At 48.2% G+C, this 14,542-nt stretch overlaps 8 protein-coding genes across 9 annotated transcripts; 4 read left to right on the top strand and 4 right to left on the bottom strand.

Annotated features, from left to right (window-relative positions):
* The first annotated feature begins 68 nt into the window (after nt 1-68).
* LOC117583765 (tubulin beta-2 chain) lies at nt 69-1,938 on the top strand. Its single transcript, XM_034272317.1, has 2 exons — nt 69-520; nt 583-1,938. Exons 1-2 carry the CDS (start codon nt 128-130, stop codon nt 1,528-1,530), a joined length of 1,341 nt encoding a protein of 446 aa, XP_034128208.1. The 5' UTR covers nt 69-127; the 3' UTR covers nt 1,531-1,938.
* A 490-nt stretch (nt 1,939-2,428) lies between these two features.
* On the bottom strand, nt 2,429-4,746 carry LOC117583764 (LMBR1 domain-containing protein 2 homolog). Its single transcript, XM_034272316.1, has 3 exons — nt 4,544-4,746; nt 3,157-4,488; nt 2,429-3,094 (listed from the first exon to the last, which is right to left on the bottom strand). Exons 1-3 carry the CDS (start codon nt 4,712-4,714, stop codon nt 2,498-2,500), a joined length of 2,100 nt encoding a protein of 699 aa, XP_034128207.1. The 5' UTR covers nt 4,715-4,746; the 3' UTR covers nt 2,429-2,497.
* Nucleotides 4,747-4,780: 34 nt separating this feature from the next.
* On the bottom strand, nt 4,781-5,218 carry LOC117583772 (BBSome-interacting protein 1). Its single transcript, XM_034272325.1, has one exon. It carries the CDS (start codon nt 5,077-5,079, stop codon nt 4,843-4,845), a length of 237 nt encoding a protein of 78 aa, XP_034128216.1. The 5' UTR covers nt 5,080-5,218; the 3' UTR covers nt 4,781-4,842.
* Nucleotides 5,219-5,328: 110 nt separating this feature from the next.
* On the top strand, nt 5,329-6,890 carry LOC117583766 (golgin-45). The gene is made up of 2 exons (XM_034272318.1): nt 5,329-6,600; nt 6,662-6,890. The coding sequence occupies exons 1-2, from the start codon at nt 5,413-5,415 to the stop codon at nt 6,809-6,811; spliced, it is 1,338 nt and encodes a 445-aa protein (XP_034128209.1). The 5' UTR covers nt 5,329-5,412; the 3' UTR covers nt 6,812-6,890.
* LOC117583768 (omega-amidase NIT2) lies at nt 6,837-7,907 on the bottom strand. Of its 2 annotated transcripts, none has more exons than XM_034272321.1 (2): nt 7,793-7,907; nt 6,837-7,734 (listed from the first exon to the last, which is right to left on the bottom strand). In XM_034272321.1, exons 1-2 carry the CDS (start codon nt 7,809-7,811, stop codon nt 6,902-6,904), a joined length of 852 nt encoding a protein of 283 aa, XP_034128212.1. In that variant the 5' UTR covers nt 7,812-7,907; the 3' UTR covers nt 6,837-6,901. The 2 variants fall into 2 exon arrangements, with proteins under 2 accessions (XP_034128212.1, XP_034128213.1); XM_034272322.1 differs by having other exon boundaries at nt 7,803-7,819.
* A 220-nt stretch (nt 7,908-8,127) lies between these two features.
* On the top strand, nt 8,128-8,851 carry LOC117583769 (60S ribosomal protein L34). Its single transcript, XM_034272323.1, has 2 exons — nt 8,128-8,264; nt 8,327-8,851. The coding sequence occupies exons 1-2, from the start codon at nt 8,200-8,202 to the stop codon at nt 8,772-8,774; spliced, it is 513 nt and encodes a 170-aa protein (XP_034128214.1). The 5' UTR covers nt 8,128-8,199; the 3' UTR covers nt 8,775-8,851.
* Nucleotides 8,852-9,146: 295 nt separating this feature from the next.
* On the top strand, nt 9,147-9,613 carry LOC117583771 (protein FMC1 homolog). The gene is made up of 2 exons (XM_034272324.1): nt 9,147-9,185; nt 9,239-9,613. Exon 2 carries the CDS (start codon nt 9,243-9,245, stop codon nt 9,546-9,548), a length of 306 nt encoding a protein of 101 aa, XP_034128215.1. The 5' UTR covers nt 9,147-9,185; nt 9,239-9,242; the 3' UTR covers nt 9,549-9,613.
* On the bottom strand, nt 9,546-11,028 carry LOC117583773 (odorant receptor 85f). The gene is made up of 4 exons (XM_034272326.1): nt 10,215-11,028; nt 9,951-10,152; nt 9,742-9,897; nt 9,546-9,680 (listed from the first exon to the last, which is right to left on the bottom strand). The coding sequence occupies exons 1-4, from the start codon at nt 10,982-10,984 to the stop codon at nt 9,627-9,629; spliced, it is 1,182 nt and encodes a 393-aa protein (XP_034128217.1). The 5' UTR covers nt 10,985-11,028; the 3' UTR covers nt 9,546-9,626.
* Nucleotides 11,029-14,542: the final 3,514 nt, after the last annotated feature.

Genomic DNA, 14,542 nt, shown 5'->3' with positions numbered 1-14,542 from the left:
TACACACAAAAATTTATTCGGTCGCTGGTCGTATTCAAAAAAAGTTGATAAATATTTTGTCTGAAATTGATTTTGATTTCCTTTTTTTTTTTTTGTGCTGTCAATTGTTTGTTAATTCGAAACTAAAATGCGCGAAATTGTACACATCCAGGCGGGCCAGTGCGGCAACCAGATTGGGGGAAAGTTTTGGGAGGTTATCTCAGACGAGCATTGCATCGACGCGACAGGCACGTACTACGGCGACAGTGATTTGCAGCTAGAGCGAATCAATGTCTACTACAACGAGGCAACAGGAGCGAAGTATGTGCCTCGTGCAATTCTCGTGGATCTGGAGCCCGGCACCATGGACTCGGTGCGCTCAGGGGCATTTGGCCAGATCTTTCGCCCCGACAACTTTGTCTTTGGTCAGTCTGGGGCGGGCAACAACTGGGCCAAGGGACACTACACGGAAGGAGCTGAGCTGGTGGACTCGGTGCTGGATGTGGTGCGCAAGGAGTCTGAGGGCTGTGACTGTCTGCAGGTAAGTAAAATGCCCCTCGGGGGCTGGGTAAAGTCAGATAAATAAAACCAATTCCCCTACAGGGTTTTCAGCTGACTCACTCGCTGGGGGGAGGCACCGGCTCCGGCATGGGTACGCTGCTGATCTCCAAGATTCGCGAGGAGTATCCCGACCGTATTATGAACACATTCTCGGTGGTGCCATCCCCCAAAGTGTCCGACACTGTGGTGGAGCCCTACAATGCCACCCTAAGTGTGCATCAGCTCGTGGAGAACACCGATGAGACTTACTGCATCGACAACGAGGCGCTGTACGACATCTGCTTTCGCACCTTGAAGCTAACGACCCCCACCTACGGAGATCTGAATCACTTGGTGTCGGCCACCATGTCCGGGGTGACCACATGTCTGCGCTTCCCCGGCCAGTTGAATGCCGATCTGCGCAAGCTGGCAGTGAACATGGTGCCCTTCCCCCGGCTGCACTTCTTCATGCCGGGCTTTGCTCCGTTGACCTCGAGAGGATCGCAACAGTACCGCGCCCTCACCGTGCCAGAGCTCACACAGCAGATGTTCGACGCCAAGAACATGATGGCCGCCTGCGATCCTCGTCACGGTCGCTACCTTACAGTGGCCGCCATCTTCCGCGGTCGCATGTCCATGAAGGAGGTGGACGAGCAAATGCTGAATATTCAGAACAAAAACAGCAGCTTCTTCGTCGAGTGGATACCCAATAACTGCAAGACGGCTGTGTGCGATATACCGCCTCGCGGTCTCAAGATGTCTGCCACATTCATTGGCAACTCAACGGCCATCCAGGAGCTGTTCAAGCGCGTCTCCGAGCAATTTACAGCCATGTTCCGCCGCAAGGCCTTCTTGCATTGGTACACTGGCGAGGGCATGGACGAAATGGAGTTCACCGAAGCGGAGAGCAACATGAACGATCTCGTGTCGGAGTATCAACAGTACCAGGAGGCTACTGCAGACGAAGAGGGCGAATTCGACGAAGACGAGGAGGGTGGCGGCGATGAATAAGTCCGCTTCAATCACACACTTTGCACTCACCGCCGGAATTTACACATAATCATATCAAGCAATGCACACACATCATATCGATCAATTAATTCGAATGCAACACAAATAACTTGCTGCTCTTGTTGCACACTTGATGCCTCGCCTGATTTTACACTAAAATGTTACACAAGCGCTACTCTGGTTGGGTCTAACCATCACACCTCACACTTTACACCTCACACCTACTCAAGCCCAAAAACATTCTCTTTTCTTTTACTTTACATTGACTCTGCTTCAGACACATACTCTTATTTTTAACACTTTTCTTTTATTTTCGGATTGCATTTGCTGTCAAAAACCTGTGACATTATTGCTTCAATTGTTAGAAACACATAAAAAATACATAAATAATAAATCTGGCGCATAAAACTGTCGGTTTTTTATTACTTTTTGTTTGACGCACAGATCTGGGAGACGTGAAAAATAACTCCTTCCTGACAACTTTTCTTGAAAATTCGGCTTGGGTATGCATATTTGCAGACTCCTTCGACCTCGCGAGCTGCCTATATGCGCGGTCGCAAGCGTATCACTCCACATCCCATATCAAGTCTACAAAAGAAATCAAAGCTATCGCCCTCGGAAACGAAACCAGAACAGGAGAGCAGCTCACAGAAAAGCGAAGATGACAACTACTCCGAAATATCGACAACATAAAAAGTAAACGTAAATCTTCGCGAATTGCTGCGGTTTTATAGCAATAATATAATTTGTTTTTAGCCTTTAATTTATTAAATGGCGTGCATGGTGCAGTGCCAGTGAGAGGAACAGCAGCGGCAGACAATACTTTTTTTTTGTTTTTGAGGTTTTATGTTACCGCTCTACCCTTGGGTAGACGGGGGAAGCAGACAATACTTAAGCGTCAACGAAACTATTTATGGAACATTGCAGACATTGAGATACATTAAATTAAATTAAGCCATTGCTTTGCCTAAACATCATCGAAGAGACCTCGTGGCGGGGGCCCCACAATGCGTCGTTCGTGCTCCGCCTCGTAGTCCTGATCCAAGTCATTGGTGCCCCTGAATCCCACTTGGGTGCTCACGCCAAAGCGGTCATTGATCTCCTCCGACAGGGAACGGGGCACGCCCAGTGCTGAGGATGAGGCCACGGCAGCATAGTCAAAGCTGCCGTCACCGTCGCGCAATAGTCCGTCGGCTGGGGTGCGACTGCTGGCCAGAGCTCCCGCACCTGCCCGATACTTATTCATGTAATCATTACTGGCCACGGTCGGATCGGGTCGATTGAAGTCACGGCGCCTGGCCATGGCCTCCTCGGCGCGCTGTCGCCTTCGCTTTTCGCGTGCAATCAGATCCTTGCCCTCCTGCACCAGCTCCGTGGCAATTGTTTCGTTCTGCAGGAACTGCTGAAAGCCCAACGCGTTCAGCGCCCGACTGCCCAGGCTGAACCACGTGGAGAGACAGAAGGCCAGCATGCACATGGGAAAGTAGATGTTGAAGCCGTTCGAGATGATGCCAATGACGTCCATGTGCCCCATGATTCGAGTGTAATATGTTTCCATCATTCGCTGTCACGAAAATCAATCAAAAATTAAAGTTTTCCTCATTTAAATGGACATCCCGCACTCACCTCTGGTATAATGTGAGAATCCATGTGTATTAGGCCCAGAAAATTGAGACACATTGGCGGCGTAAGGCGACACAGGAGCATGCCACTGAAGATGAGACTGTGCTCATTAGTCTGATGGTGGGGCGCCAGGTAGTACAGATTCAGGAAGCGAATGCGTAGAATGGTGGAGTAGGTGCAGTAGAAGAAGTAGCACAGAACCACCATGGAGAATACTTCAATGGTAAAGAAATCGTAGCTTTCCTTCGCCAAATATATTACATTGGCGAATATGGAGAGCACTGGCTTGCGGCTGAAGAAGGTTAGTTCACTCCACACCACCATGGCGGACATGGTAGCCGTGACCACACAGAGAGTCTTGAGGAACGGCGCCTTCAGTAGACACTCCCAATACCACTGCAATGTGGCACTGTAGCATATCCTCTCCAGCTGTGTGCGTTGTCGCGGAAATTCCGACTTGAAGCGCCGCTCGGCTGAGTGTATGTTCCTGTCCACATCCTCCAGGTGCAGGACTGTCTTCACCTGCACACTCCACAGCGCCTCAGTGCGCTGCAGCGTCTGAAGGGATTTGATCACCTGCTTGTGGATGCGAACCAGCGCCTTTTCCGAGGGCAAAATGGTGGAGCTAGTCGCTCCCATGCCGCTGCCTCCAGTGCGGGAGAAATTCCTGCTGGCCCGCTCCTGCAACTCGATTGGAACCTTTCGCATGATGGTCTCCACGCAAGGGCGCAGCTCATGGTTGTTGGGCACCACCCGACTGATGCACTGCAGCGACTCTAGTATGTCATCAACATGCTCCTCGGCCTCCGCCTTGTCCGTGCTGAGTTTGGCTGCTTTGAAGTAAGCGTATTGCAAGGTGAATCCCGGCTTGGCGTTGTTCCACAGCGATCGTGGCACCTCCACCAGGGCGTAGCCCAGCAACAGGATTAGCAGGAACAGGCCCCAGGTATTCGAAGCCGACGAGGCAATTGCCTTTAGCTTCTGCCAGTCCAGGGGCACGCCCTTGACTGCAATGTAGATGAGCAGCACTCCGCAGATGAACAAATAGGAGCCATAGTAGATGGCATTCTCGATGAGCGCCGACTTCAGTTTGCCTTTGATGGTAAAATCGCCTGCCTTAAGGTACGACTGCATCAATGGCATAATCAACCAGGTGAGGAACTGCGAACTCCAGTAGATGATGCGCCACAAATTGGGGTACACCGACTCGGGCACCATTCCCCATGGTTCCTGGCATTCGGGCGGTGGGGTTACATTGGCCGGCGACGTCGTGCTGGTATTGTCTGCTGCGTCCAGTGCCAGCTTGTGTTCCGCCAGGCATTGCCGGTAGAGTGTCTGCAATTGTGAGTTGTTATCAACCATATGGGTAGGTCATATGTCCAATAATTACCGAAGTCACGTCCAGCGGTATGGTGAAGACAATCAGAAACGAGAAACACCAGGCGGTCAGCACTGACAGAGTGACCAGGATGTGCTGACGTGGTATGTTGCCATAGCGATACAGCGAGATGCTGGCCAAAAAAAGGGCCGCAATAATGCCGAATGTCAGCAGATAGGCCATGATAACAAAATCAACAACAAATTTGTGCTTTCAGTGAGTGCGTGTGTGGTGTGTGTTCGTGTGTGCTGTGATTAATGACTAAATATAAGTACTAATTCATTTCGGGCCGCTCGCTCTTATGACGGGGACTATTCCTTGTGGGGCTCGGTGATGTTCTTGTTGTTTCGCTTCTTTTGCAATTGTCGCGCAGTTTCGCGATGCATTTCCTCCAGCCGTTCCAGCGCCTGCGTCTTCAGTGGCATCAGGTGCGGCCTACAGAAAACCAGCTCTGTTTTGTGCTCGAAAAATAGTTTTCCGGTTGTGGGCTCAATCAGATCGATTTTCTCATTGACTTTTCTAAGCAGCTCGGACTCCACTTCGGACATGCTAGCGGATGGGATGTGATGTTACCCAATCCCAATCGCTGCTACTTGGTAGGAACTCCAGATAAGACACTTTGGCACGCAGAGCAGCCGTTCGATTTGCGTTTTATTTTTTATTTTATTTATTTGTTTTTGTTGAAACCAGTGTGACCGCGGAGTAATCGATGAAATTTACCGAAAAACTATAGCGTAAACGGCCACCCTCCTTTAACACCCGTTCAAATTTTGAGACGCGCTGGCCACTCTGCCATTGTTATTGTTCGATTTTGTTTTGCTGGCAAAAATTCCTAATATTCTAGCCAATACAGGGAGGGGCACTGCCAAAATCGCCAATAAATGAATGCGGAGAACACAGTTATCCATGCCGAGAAGACCCCGGACTGCCGCACCAGCGGGGACGGGATGGAGCAGCCAGAACTGACCGCACCAACAAAAGTGGAAAATGCAACAAGCTCTGATGTGGACATTAAGGTCAGGCGACCACAGTTGTCGCGAAAGGACAGCACAGTTGCCCAGGAGGCTTCGATGGGTAGGAAAACATCCTCAGGCAGTGGACATGCCTCCCATTTGCCGCTGCCGGGCCTGCATACGCTCTATAGACGCCCCGAAATCGTTACCCGAAGCCTGGCCCCGGCCCTGCCCAAGGGAGAGCTGGTGCAGCTGAAGCCGCGGCTAGTCCATCCGCACCACGAACCCCTGCCAGAACACAAAAAGACTAAACCACCGAAATTCGTGCCTTATGAGCCATATCCGGGTGCTGTGAACCCCATGACTGCTGCACCAGCGACGAAGCATAAAATTCATCAAGACAAAAACAACCTGGACATCGGTGTGCTCGTGGATCAAGTGTCCACGCTGCGCACCCAAGAACTGGACACTGAGCCCAAAGCGAAAGACAATAAAGATGCCAGCAGCGAGGAGTTGGACAACCTGAAGGAGCAGCTCTCGAAAATGAGGGAGGAACGTGACTACTTCCAGGCCCAATACAAATTCCAAACGCAGGTCAACAGCGAACTGAAGAATCTGCTGGTGGCGTCTGTGGGTGAGGATCTGCAGACTCGCGTCAATCTGCTGACCGAAGACAAGCTGCAGCTGGCTCGAGCCCTGCTGGACACAGCAAACAATCTGACCACGCACACCGAACAAATTGAGTTTCTCGCAGGGCAATGCGAGGTGTGGCGCTCCAAGTTTCTGGCCAGTAGTGTTATGGTCGAAGAGCTGGCACGCTGGAAGGCCGATCTCACGCAGAAGAATCAGATGCTGAACGAGTCCACCAAGCAATTGCTGCATGCCACACACCAGATACGCGAGATCCAGCTGGACATGCTGAAGCAACTGAAGTTTTTGGCCAAAATTCGTTACCTCAATCTGCCCGCTACCGATGTGATTAGTCTGAGTGCCGAGAATCTGAATATTCTACAGCGAATGGTGCTCCACACGGGAGTGGGCATTCCCGAGGAGACGCTCAAGCTTTCCAGCGCCAGCACGAGTCCGCTCTGTGAGGCGGAAAACTATGCAGTTCGGGTAGGTCTTGCATTTGATCATAAAAATCTATTGCTAATTATTATCCGAAACGTACCTTTAGGCATTGGAATTCATTAGTCAGCCACTGATGGCCACCGATGAGGCCATACGCGCTTTGTTCGACCAAGCCCAGCGACCCCATTATGTGCGTTCAGCTTCAGCGGAGGCTCCTCCGGCCGACAGTGCTCAACAGTCGGACCAAAAGCAATAATTTGTTAGTGAATCGTAAGAAATTAATGTGAAAAATATTTAAGTTCTATTCAATTTTATATACAATAACAATCAACAAATATTAAATGCATTATTGGCCATGCCTTGCGGTGGCATACAGATCCAGTCGACGCTGACTGAACACGGGAATCTGCTGACGCACTTGCTCCACCAGCGAGAAGTCAATGTCGGCCACCACAGTCTCCTCCCCGTCGCCGGCACTCTTTTGGATCTTGGCCCAAGGGTCAACAATCATCGAATGGCCATAGGCCACATATTCAGCACTCGAATCTCTAGCCGGGGATGTGGTTACCACAAAGAGTTGATTGTCATTGGCTCGGGAACGCTGAAGCAGCTCCCAGTGCAGGGGTCCAGTGGTCATATTGAAGGCGGCCGGATAGATGATCATCTCACAGCCTTCGTTCCGATAGAGACGCGCCATCTCCTCGAAGCGAATGTCATAGCAGATGCCAATGCCAATCTTGTGTCCGTCCACATCGATGGTGGTGAAGTCATTGCCCGCCGAGAGCGTCTCCGACTCCTTGAAGCGAATGCCGCCCTTCACATCGATGTCGAAGAGATGCATCTTCCGATGCTTGGCTATCAGATCCCCGCTAGGCGCCCACACCGTGCACGTATTGTAGATGGCATCGTTCTCTCCCAGCTCCGGTATGGTGCCACCCACAATGTACACCTGATGTTTCTTGGCGAGATTCGAGAGCTGCTGCGAGGTGTAGCCATCCGGAATGGTTTCGGAGTACTCGCGAAAGTACTTGGTGCCATACGGAGCGTTGAAGCACTCGGGCAGCGTGATCAGGCGGGGCTGGTGCTCCTTGACGACGGCTTCTATTTTGCTTACGGCATTTTGCACGTTGACCGTTTTGTCCTTGGAGCCCTTCAGCTGCAACAGCGCCAGACGCATGACTACAGCGTGTTTATTGCTTTCATTAGTAGGTAGTTTAAGTACTATATATCTACTTACTGTTGCTTACTTTGCTCATATTTGCCTCTATAAAATGTGTTATCTCTGTTGCGGTTTGATAACAATTTTTGCACCACAACAAAACCAACTATCGACACAATGGAGAAACATCGATGTCGTTGGATGATTCTCCAGCACTAGTCGATAGCAGCGCACCCAACTTCAAGTCCCAGGTTCGCAGTGTTGCCACCTTTCTTTCTTTCTTGTCTCTCAAAGGTACGCACGTGTCTTTTAACAAATTTTTCAAAGAATATTCGCAAATTGGCAATAGCTGCATGAAATAATCAACCTCAACCAGTTGCACATCTGCCCCCCGAGTAGTGACACAAAAAACTAATAATGTATTTATCTGCTTTTGCATACACTCTCCACGCAATCTTCTGGTCTGCAGCAGAAACAACAACAACATGGTCCAACGCCTGACGCTGAGAAGACGCCTGTCGTACAACACCCGCTCCAACAAGAGGCGCATGTTAGTATCACAACATAACCACATTGAAGCTGAATAATAATATTTCATGCTTATTATTTCAGTGTGCGCACTCCTGGCGGTCGCCTGGTGTACCAGTATGTGAAGAAGAACAAGACTGTGCCCCGTTGCGGCCAGTGCAAGGAGAAGCTTAAGGGCATCACCCCCTCTCGCCCCAGCGAGCGCCCACGCATGTCCAAGCGCTTGAAGACCGTCGCCCGCACCTACGGAGGCGTTCTCTGTCACGGCTGCCTGCGCGAGCGCATCGTTCGCGCCTTCCTCATCGAGGAGCAGAAGATCGTCAAGGCCCTGAAGAGCCAGCGCGAGGCATTGGTGAAGCCAGTCAAGGCCCCCAAGGTGGAGCAGAAGAAGAAGCCCACTGGCAAGCCCACGAAGCCAGGAGCCGGCAAGGCCGGTGCCAAATCCACCGGACCCAAGGGAGCCGCTGGCGCTAAGGGCGCTGCTGGCAAGAAGCCTGGACAGAAGCCTGCTGTTGGCAAGCCCAGGAAGTAAACGCAACGCGGACATGGGACAAGTTCGGTTAACTGCTAAATAAGAAATTGATAAATAAATTGTTTTTCCAAGAAGGACCAAACAATGGAGACATCTAATATGCAGAATCTAGTCGATTGGTTCTAGGGAGTACAGTTATAAATATCATTAAAGCAATATCGACTATGGTTGATGTTGGTACCCAAAAATCAGTTTACGACACACTTTGTCAGGCAGATTATGTTTATTATTACCTGTGCTATAGGTATTCATGTTTTGAGGGGGTACTGAGGAGCATTTCAACAATTAAATTATTACCGAATGAAAAACAGCTGATTCCGGTGCGATAGCCATCGATCTATCGCATTGAGATGGAAGGAACAGCTGTGCGGCTGCGATAACTCTTACATTTTCGATAAACATCACAATCACGTAATAAATTTGATTTTTTTGTTTTTATCAAATTAAACTATATATCTTTGTAGCAGGATGTCGGGAACCAAAGTGCTACGCTCCCTGCTGCACGAGCTACGCAAGGCGTCGCCAAATGGCTGCATTAAGGACTCCTTGGCCGCCCGCTACATACTGGCGCAATACAAGAAGTACGAGACGACGGACCAGCAGCACTGCAAGGCACGCAACGAGGCGGTCTTCTTGGGCCAAACATATCTCACTTACTTGAGCAGCCTGCGCAACTATACTGAGCTGTACCACGAGTTCCATGGTCGAGGAGAGCGTACTGTGAAGGATACAGCCGATCTGGTGGGCTTCAAGTTGCCCACAGATCCCAAGTGAGGCTGAGTGACTGGATATTTCTATAGTATGTAGTGCGATTAAAGCTGCTTAATGTTTAAAGAATATGTGCACTCTTTTCTACTCAATCATTTGACGTATCATGGCAAGGCCGCGGTAAGTCACGCTCATCATCTGAAACAGATATGGAATGGAATGGAAAGAGGCTCTCAAATATCTTCAGGACTGTACTTGCCTGCTTGAAGGTGTCGCGCGATATCGGCATATACCCCATGGCGCTCAGTTCTACTGGCTTTTGGGCGCGAATAATGATAATCAGCAGATACTTCTTGTAGGCTATCGAGGCATTGTGCCAGTTGTGGTTGTACGCGGCGTGGCCAATGTCTGCGCTCTTAGGAAGAGAACAGCCCATCAGTTGGAACCCTTATCTATGGCAAGACTTACCAGATCGAGAACCTGCTGACCATGATTACAAACCAGGAAGAGCTGCATGCATGAAGTGCCAATGAAAACCACATATGTAATCCCCTCCAAGTTTAGGCCCTGTATAAGCACGTACACGGAGACCGTGCACAGGACTGCGGCGGTTGTAATGAGACTCAAGAGCAGCGACCCACCAAAGATTCCATTAAGATCGTTCTGAAGTCTAATGTAGAACAAGAAACTCGATAGTTGGCATTATTTTCAGTACATCTTTATGTCACTCACAGAACCAGATATTCGTGCTTGTTCACCATCTGCGCCAGGAAGTGTTTATCAGCCCGCTCGTGCATCAGATTTGGTTGGTACTCCTCCAAGGAACGAATCATGCAACTGAAGTGCATGCAGATCTGAACCTGAAAGCACAGCAGCCAGAGATCTGTGGCTATGTTGGAGACCACCATGTGGGTGCTGTGGAGCCACTCCAGGGCATAGATGCCCACATAGATCCAGATCGGCTGTTGTTCGGGGTTGTATATGAAATATGGATAGCAATGCTGATAGGTAAACTGCTGCTGTGTGAAATAGGCGACAATCGACTGCAGAATTGGACCAATGACGACCATAATCGAGGAGCCAATGTAGAAAAAAATCATGGCCAGAAATGATCGGGACCAGTAGTGTTCATTCACCCGATAATAGGCTCTCTCCAGCGCACTTTTCGGATACAACTCGCTTAGTTTCCTATTGAGGCTCTGAATGGAGTCTCGCTGCATGGCGGTGGCGTGCTTGGTGTCCGAATTGATGACGTACGTGACCAGAGTAGCATAGCGTATGATCAGCGAGACGTTGTCTATGGTAGTCATTTCCAACATGCGGAATATCATGAATCCCACGCAAACGACGTGGCTGCAGGTGCATATCCAGCGGTAGAGCCACATCACCAGCCTCCGCGTGCGCGTCTCATCCGGAGCGTCCAACACATTGTAGCCCATGAGTCGAAAGACGATGCTGGGCACAGCGGCAAAGTTTTCGTAGCTGCGTTGCACGGATTTCATTTCGAAAGTGTTCTGAGCTCTCCATTGACGATTGAGGCGGTATTTATAGGACCAGGATACTAAGGGACTAGATTGCGGTTTAGGGTCTGCCTTTTGATGTGGTTTCCATTAAAGGATTTCAGCACAGCTGCTGCCATTAATGAAAAGGGTTACGTGCCGCCTGACAATTATTAGAAGCGTCAAAATGTATCAATTATTTATGTAAAGTTTCACCACAAAAACACCCAATGATTGCTTCAAGGAATGCGAGCGGAAACCAGCTCAAAATTGTATCATTTGTGCTGCATTACAAAGATCAGACCATAAAAAGAGAGACGTACGAATTAAAATGAACATTAATTAAGATCAATTGAGCGATACGCAGAATCAAAGATGCAATATCCAAGGCCAAATGAGGTTATACTCGTACTATGTATGGTGTTCTGTGCTAAATTCGTGAAAGTGCTTCATGGGTCGTTCGTTTCAAAGGGGTAGAACCCTAACCAAGGTCTCCTGTTTGGAGAAAGACTTGCGGTTTAACACCTTTTATCACTGCCTAACCGTTTATTCCTTGAACTTTCTAGCCTAGTCAGACGTTGAGGTGACAATTATAAGGTAGAAACCCTCCACATAAGTCGGATAAGAGATAAATGTAATTACAATATCTTTGCTGGCAGTCATTCCAGCAATTGCCCATAAAAATATCTACGCACAAGAAATGCATTCAAGCTGTTTGAAAAGGAAAATGGGAAAAAGAAAGAGAAAAGAAACCACTTGGTCATTGCTTGCACTTAATAATTTCCATAAATGTGCAGCTCCTCCTCCTCCTTCTCTCTTGGGTGTATTTACCGTTTCTTTGTTGCTGTGAACATAAATGAAATTCTTGCACACAACAACAAATTGGCATGGGAGTTCCTATAGCTCTTGCCACTCCCCCCGCCCCAACCCAGTACCCGAGCGGAATGCTAAACAGTCCAGGAATTGGATGCCTTCTTCAGGGTGGGGAGGGGGACACTGCAAGGTGTCTGCTATGTCAGATGGGTATTTCGATTTCCCTAACTCTTCACTTGAATATTGTTTTGTTTTGATTTTGTTACTTAATTCTGGCCCATCAACTGTGTCAATTTGTTGCTGTCACACTATTGCACAACCTCTCTGAAGTCGGTCATCTATTGTTTGTCAAGTTCCCATTACCAAACCGAACCACTCGGTCACACACCAGAAAGAATACGATATAAGTTCAGCCCCATTTTGAACTTCTCTCATCAATTTTCCACTGTCTTACACTGTGCATGGGTAATTTATTCATTAGTTTCAATTGGTCTCCATACAAAACCGATGCTAGGGAGAGTAGAGCTCTCCATGGATCTAGAGAGTATTGAAATTGCAACATTGTGAGTGCGTTCTGTTATCCCCTAGAACATATACGGCTCATTTCAAGAGATTTATGTCCCGCGAAGATGCGTCACTTTGAGTTCTTAAATTAGACGCAGATATTTGGGACGCTCTTCTACTTATAGTTGGCCCAATTACCCGAGAATAAGCAAGTGCCAGACGGCGGTTAAGTTCCTCCTTCGGTTCATCTTTATGGGGATATCCGCAAATAAAATAGGAATATTGTCAGCAGTCATCAGGGTGCACATGTTTGGCTGTGGGAAACGTGCCGGGTGTCCGGTATCCCGGTATCTCTGTCGCACTAAATACTTTATGATGCTGAGGCGCCTTGATTTTTTTCCTTTTTTCGTCTGGTTCCAACTAAAATAAACTCAGCACACCCGGGTCCCGGTTTATGGGTCCAAGTCCCATTGCCGGTGCATACGATAGACAATGGCAAACACCCTAAAACCCAAAAGAAAACACAGAATGCAAACAAGAGCAACCGAGATGAATGGCTGGCAGAACAAAGGAGCGACCAGACTCGGACGTGGGCAACAGGCTGCCAAAGGACTGGGGCTGGGAGGTGTCTGGCTGGCAGCATCACAGGAAGAGGACCATTTGCCCGGCAATCAAATCAATGGTCAGGGGTTTTGTCCTCCAACACGGCAGCATTAATCGGTATAAAGTACAATTTCTCACACTCTCCTTTAAACTCGATGCGATTTCAATATCCATTATTCAAGTACTGGGAATGGGCGCTCCATTGGGGGAATGGACAGTGAAGCGAGTGGCGCCTGCCTGACATTGCAGAACTTTTCAAAGGCTTTATGCGCAGTCCAGGACCCAGCACCCGGCACCCCAGACCACAAGGATAACAAAGAACTCAAGCAGCAGGATGGGCGGGGAAACACGCAAAGTTGCTGCGCTTTTCACTTTTCCATTTATTAATGAATTTATTGGCCCGCCTGCACTTGATGGGCAAATGCATTTCCACATTTATCCTTTATCCTGACCCAGGCAGGACTAGAAATGGGGTAAAGTGTAATGGACAATTCTGATGGGTTGTGGAGGGGTGCATTGCCCAAGGGGTAGTAGATCTACGCATAACATTTATCATACTCGTAGCTTTTTGTTTTGGTTACATTTTAGCTGATTTTGTTTCCCGGAAGTGTGTTTGTCTCCTGTTTAATGGGTGGGTGGTAGCGATGGCAACGGATCCTGGATCCTGGCAGCTGTCGAAAAGCAAAGTGCCGAACCTTGGTAATTAATAGTGCGGAAAGGCAATTTTGGTAATTCTCGGATTACAATGGACCGGAGATACACAGGGGGAGAGAAGAATAGAAGACAAAAATTCATTGACAAAAAGTCGAAGTCAGCAAACATTTGAAATCCCCGCCAAATCCCCTTGGAATGAAACTCGTTTGGACTGCTCCGAGAATGACTTTTCGTTTTTGGCAAGAACCACCATATCATATCTTTTGGGCAATGGAAATTTATCAGAACTTGTTGGATGTATTTATGTACAAATTTATGTAAATGTATTCTCCACCCACTTGCAACATTTATTCAAATAAACCAATAGATATGTGACAAAAACATATGAATATGTACATATCGCTCGGTGCCGTTTTTCTTTCTACAGGGTATTTAAAAGTAAACACTTCATTCTCCGGCAACATGCTGCCGGGGCCTCTGAATGTATCCGCAAGGAGCAAACCTTATTTTGTAAATAATCCAATAAAAGAAAGCCATGAAAGCTGGTAAATCTTCAGGAGAATCCATTCATTAGTCAATTAAAATTATAGTTTTTGTGTTGAGAGCTCTAACTAGCTGGTAATATTAAATGGATGATCAAAATCGAGGAATAGTAAGTGTGAACGTATATTATTTTGCTCATATTGAGCCGCAAAAATGAGTAGAGAGAGGAGAGAGTCTCTTGCTCTCTTTGCTGACCTAATCCTCTCTCTGCTGACCTAATCCTTTCTTTGGCATGTGATTCGCAAGGTATGGCAATAAGGTAAAAAAGGACGAACTTTTCAAAACTCCCAGCTTTTCCGCACCTGTTTAAGGATTCATATAACATGACGTGAACGATTTTGTTTGTATGAAATCAATCACGGGGGATGAAAAAGGGGTGGTTTTTGCATACCTGGAAGAAATTGTTTGTGACGTATTTACCGGTTGTCGACACCTTCATTTTTG

The sequence above is a fragment of the Drosophila guanche genome, unplaced genomic scaffold (genome assembly GCF_900245975.1).
Source record: "Drosophila guanche unplaced genomic scaffold, DGUA_6, whole genome shotgun sequence".
Lineage (NCBI taxonomy): Eukaryota > Metazoa > Arthropoda > Insecta > Diptera > Drosophilidae > Drosophila > Drosophila guanche.
This window is presented reverse-complemented; position numbering and strand designations above follow the sequence as displayed.